The sequence below is a fragment of the Ceraceosorus guamensis genome (assembly GCF_003144195.1).
Source record: "Ceraceosorus guamensis strain MCA 4658 unplaced genomic scaffold IE81scaffold_84, whole genome shotgun sequence".
In the NCBI taxonomy this organism is placed as follows: Eukaryota; Fungi; Basidiomycota; class Exobasidiomycetes; order Ceraceosorales; family Ceraceosoraceae; genus Ceraceosorus; species Ceraceosorus guamensis.
The window spans coordinates 25,225-29,695 of NW_020290079.1; the positions used below are offsets into that span (position 1 = coordinate 25,225).

Sequence of the window (4,471 nt, forward strand, 5' to 3'; positions counted from 1 at the left end):
AGGTGCAGCTTCTACGCCGCAGCTCCCAGAGCGAGCTTTCTAAGCTCCAAGCTCAACACCAAGCAGAACTTGCGTCCCTTCAGAACCGTCAAGAGATGGACATTGCTTCCCTGCAGGAGGAGAACAAGATCTTGAAGCAAAGGCTGGAGACACCTCAGCCTCCTTGAGTGCAGGTGACTGGCGCCGCAACTGTCGAAGCTGAACTCTCCACGATGGAAGAGCAAGGGTGCAAGAGCTGCGAGCTTTTCAACGTTGACTTTTGTGAGAAGTTCAACAACCAGGTCGATATGTCCGTCGGAGTCGTTGACCAGCAGCAGCGCCAGATCTCTCGGATCATTCACCACACCAGGGATCTGATCGAAGAGAAGTTTGTAGATACCAGGCGTGCGGTCGATCGCGTTGTCAAGATGCTTGGCAATGGAGTGCGCGCTCATGCAAGCTGCAGCGAGGAGATGGTGCAGGAGTGGGACAAGGGTCAGGCGCTTGGCAATGACAAGATCCAGATTGCGCAAGCCAACAAGCGCAAGGTGCAAGCCAGCAAGCTCCTCGACTGGCAAGTGGACGTGGAGAAAAGCCACAAGGAGAGGATGGCACACTGTGCAATTGAGGAGGTAGATGCTATGGGCACTCGAGCCCTGCGCAAACTTACGGAATTTACCGCCTTCGTCGAGGGGCTTCGAGACCCCAGCAGCCACTAGTCTGCCACTTACAGGAGCAGGATCAAGTGGCGGTGGATCATGCGCAACTCCTGATGGTCGGCAGACACCTCCTCATCCTGTCGCCGTCTCCTCTGCTGATTTCGGTGGAACAGCAGCGTGGCCTTTCTGATTGGGCATCTCCAGCTCCTTATACATCCGTTTATTCCAGTATTGCTGACAGTATTGCACCCGAGGTCTCGATTCACCGAAGTAGGAAAAGATCAGCAGGGCGCTGCATGCAAGCCGTGATCCTGATTTTGTTTGGTGATTGCTGCACACGCGCGCACACACAATTAAGGACTCGGACTTTTGACTCATGCGACTCGCGTGACTAGGGGGACTCGTTAACTCTCGGAGTCTCCCATTCTTTTCTTTTCCCATTCTTTTGTATTACAAAAATTGCGTCGGAGCTGAGTGCCCCTGCATAAGAAAATGTATTGACAAATACATTATGCATGCATGCACTAGCTGTGCTTGCGCGCCTTTTTGTTACAAGATTCCTGAAGCACTCATTTGATTAATTGACTTGCAAATTGTAATTGGAAGTGAAACATGCATATGGCACGTCGCGCGCGCGCACACAGAATGAAAATATGAAATATGAAGCAAAGTATGCCGTCCATGAGTGGCTTTTTTTCAAGTTCATAAATATTTTGTGTCATTATTTGCAGACACAGCTCAAGTGCCTCATGCATGGCGTGCATGAAAAAGAAAGTATATTATCCAAAGTATGGCCATTTTTGAGAAAAAAAGAATGGGAAAAGAAAAGAATGGGAGATCGCGCGAGTTAACGAGCCCCCCTAAATTATCATGATTTAATTCTCGTGGCATGCAGCAGCAGCACATGGGCCTCTTCGGTCAAAGCGCATTCAATAATCGTTCGCGAGGGCGCGCTCGAGCCTCCGCACCGTCAATTATGACTCAGAATCGTTCGCAACTCATGACTTTGATTCAGTTTTGATTCATGTGGTCGTTGCTCAAAATCCCTGATCAGTGACTTGCTTTTTGATCTGGATCGAGTGATGCAGAATTTCGGCCGAGTGCTGACCACACGTGTAAAGCGTTTCATATCGCTACGACGAAATGATCTACCTAAAGCGATCTTCCAACGAGTCTTTGGAACTCACAGCCTCGAGACGTAAAATCATGGATGTCACAGTCACTGGTTGTAAATCTCAACGAGAAGTGAACTTGTTGCAGCGAAGCAACGTCACTCGTGAGCCCAGTCTCAAATCGTTGCTGGGCCCTTCGGCGACCTACTAGCACCTTTGAAAATCTAGAGAGCTGAGCCCACGACAACTTAGTGGCCTAGTAGAATGCTATGCAATTCGAGATGAGATGTGAGGGGGATGCGTGGCTGCTGGTACAGTAATACACAAGTGCTTGAGGGAAGAGGACTAGCGAGCCCGTTCCCGAACGATGTCAAAGACAAGAAGCCTGCTTTCCGTGGCTCATAGCTACCGTACACGAGTGAAGCGGACCATCGTCACGCTATGAATGCCCAATGTGGCGCTTTCCCTCAAGACGTCCAATGGAGAGTATCCAATGAGGGAGCTCAGGGCCGAAGAACAAGTTGATGCTTGTGAGAAGCACGACAGCAGAGCTGTCGAGAAGGCACTTCGATGGGCGAAATCATAGAGCAAATGGAGTAAGCTAGTGAATAGAGACCTACAATAAGGGCGCCATCTGAACACCAGACTGCTAAGTGGCCGCTCACATGCTGATTGGACTAAAGATGTCCGGCGGCAGGTAGCGCCAACAACACTCCTTGATTTGCGTCCGCACCCGGGAGTTTCCACAGACCCAACCATCTCTCGACGAAAGAGTAAGACGCATTCGTACTCGCGGATGGGTTGGGTGATACTTGCGCCAGCAACCTGGTGGCGAGCGTGCCCGGAACTCCAAAGACGCTGTTGCGCAGCACCACGAAGACATCGAATAAAGTTTTGACGTAATCGGAGAGAACAGTGCGCAAGATAGGTCCATAGGACTGAACAAGGACTGTGAATGCGCTTCGCGCTTGCAGCGCGTGCAGTTCCTTGATTTGCGCTGATTGACGAAGCAGAACACCAGCCAGAATGACCATCGCCGCCAGCGCAATCCTAGAGTAGAGCCAGACCTGCCACTCTAGTTGTGTGATGCGCTTACTTTGAAGGTCATGCAGCCTGATGATGGCTATTGCCTGGCTATGAGCTTCGATCGCAAGAGATTGCAGCGACTCGATGTATTGCGCGTGCGCATCAACTCTGTCTTGCAACGTGTCGTTGTTGATGGCGTTTCGCTCTTGTGACGTTTCCACATTGCTGATGCGAGAGACCAGTACGCCTTGAACTCTATTTGCATGATACTCGAACTGCACAGCAGACCAGCAGCATGTGGGAGTCAGTCATTACTGAGGGGCTGGCAGGCGTCGCAGGATCAGCATCATCGGCGTGATGACCGATCACGCCTAGCGACCTGTCGACAAAAGATACGCTCCCCCAGAGCAATGCCAGTGACGACGGATGATTTTAATTTGCTGCAACAGCAGAGACACCGCAACAGTGTCTGCTGCTCCAGCTTCTATCATTGTCTTGCTTCTGGCAATGTCCCGCTCTTGGGACCTACAGAGCTCTTTTATGCCATCCTTCTCAGCTCTGGCCAGCTCGACTTTCTCCTCATCCAAGTATCGGTATGCCAAACGGCACTTTGCAGAGATCTGTTGTGATATTGTCTGGATCTGAGCGTGCAATTTGGAACAGTCTGCCTGCGCCTTCTCCTGATCTGCTAGACGATGCTCAAGCAACCTGATGAAGATATCCCAAGTAATGTCTGGGTTATCTGCACAAAGCCGAACGACTATCTTTCCTTCAAGACTCAGCCCCTCGATCTTCTACCAGGCAGCAGAGGCCTGCTCCTGTGCCTTCTTGGTGAGAGCTGCGTCCCAAATCAGGATGGGGAAGCTGAGCATATGCAAAAGAATGCATGTAAGCCAAGTAATCCTCTCGTGGCTTTGTGTGTCTTGGTGGGAGCACTGTAGAGCGCTCGAACATTCCATGTGGCATGTGACTTACACACAGACTTGAAAGCTGTAACGTCTGAGAACAAGATGAAGATTTTCGCTAACCCTGAGAGACTTTGAAGGTGGCAGAAATGGCATCCTGCACAGGCAAAATATCAATGGAGTCGACAGTCTTGCTCACTTCAGGGGTCAGAAAGTGCTTCCATAGAGCTGTGACTGATCAAGAGATCCTAAGTGAGCTCTTGCAGGCGCCAAGTTTCGAAATGGAGCTTGTAGTCTTCTTGACGCGACGGAAGGGTAAAGTTAGGGTGATCACTTGAAAAGACAAATGATAAAAGGGTCAACAAACCAGCTACTGAGACGGGTTAGGGGCCTAAAAAGTGTGTCTCAGAAGAGGGGAGTAGAAGCTTGAGCAAACTGAGATGCTCAAATTGCAGGGCGTATGTGGAGAGGAAGGAAAATTGCAAATCGCGGGGCAATAGAAAACCTGGTCAGTGTGGGGCAAAAGGTTCAATCAGGGGTTGAAGAAAGCAAGACCGTAGGCATAATCAATGCCGGGGTAAAGAGTACGTCTTGAGGGTCAAAGCGAGTGTGTGAGTGAAGAAAAGTCTGCGCATGGCGTTGTCCAGAGAGTCGAAGAGGGTGCGTTGTGAAGCGAGTGGCGTGAAAGAGTGTGGTGATCGGGCTTTTCAAAGAGGAGCCAGCTCGACTTTAAACTTTGCTTTGAGCTCAAAACTGTAGCATGTTTGCATTGATGACCAAGGCAGAGATG

General features: G+C 50.3%; 1 protein-coding gene across 1 annotated transcript; it reads left to right on the forward strand.

Moving 5' to 3' along the window:
* Positions 1-212: 212 nt before the first annotated feature.
* Positions 213-698, forward strand: IE81DRAFT_349654 (hypothetical protein; the record flags this gene model as incomplete). Its single annotated transcript, XM_025516423.1, has 1 exon — positions 213-698. One exon carries the CDS (start codon positions 213-215, stop codon positions 696-698), a length of 486 nt encoding a protein of 161 aa, XP_025367164.1.
* Between the last annotated feature and the right edge of the window lie 3,773 nt (positions 699-4,471).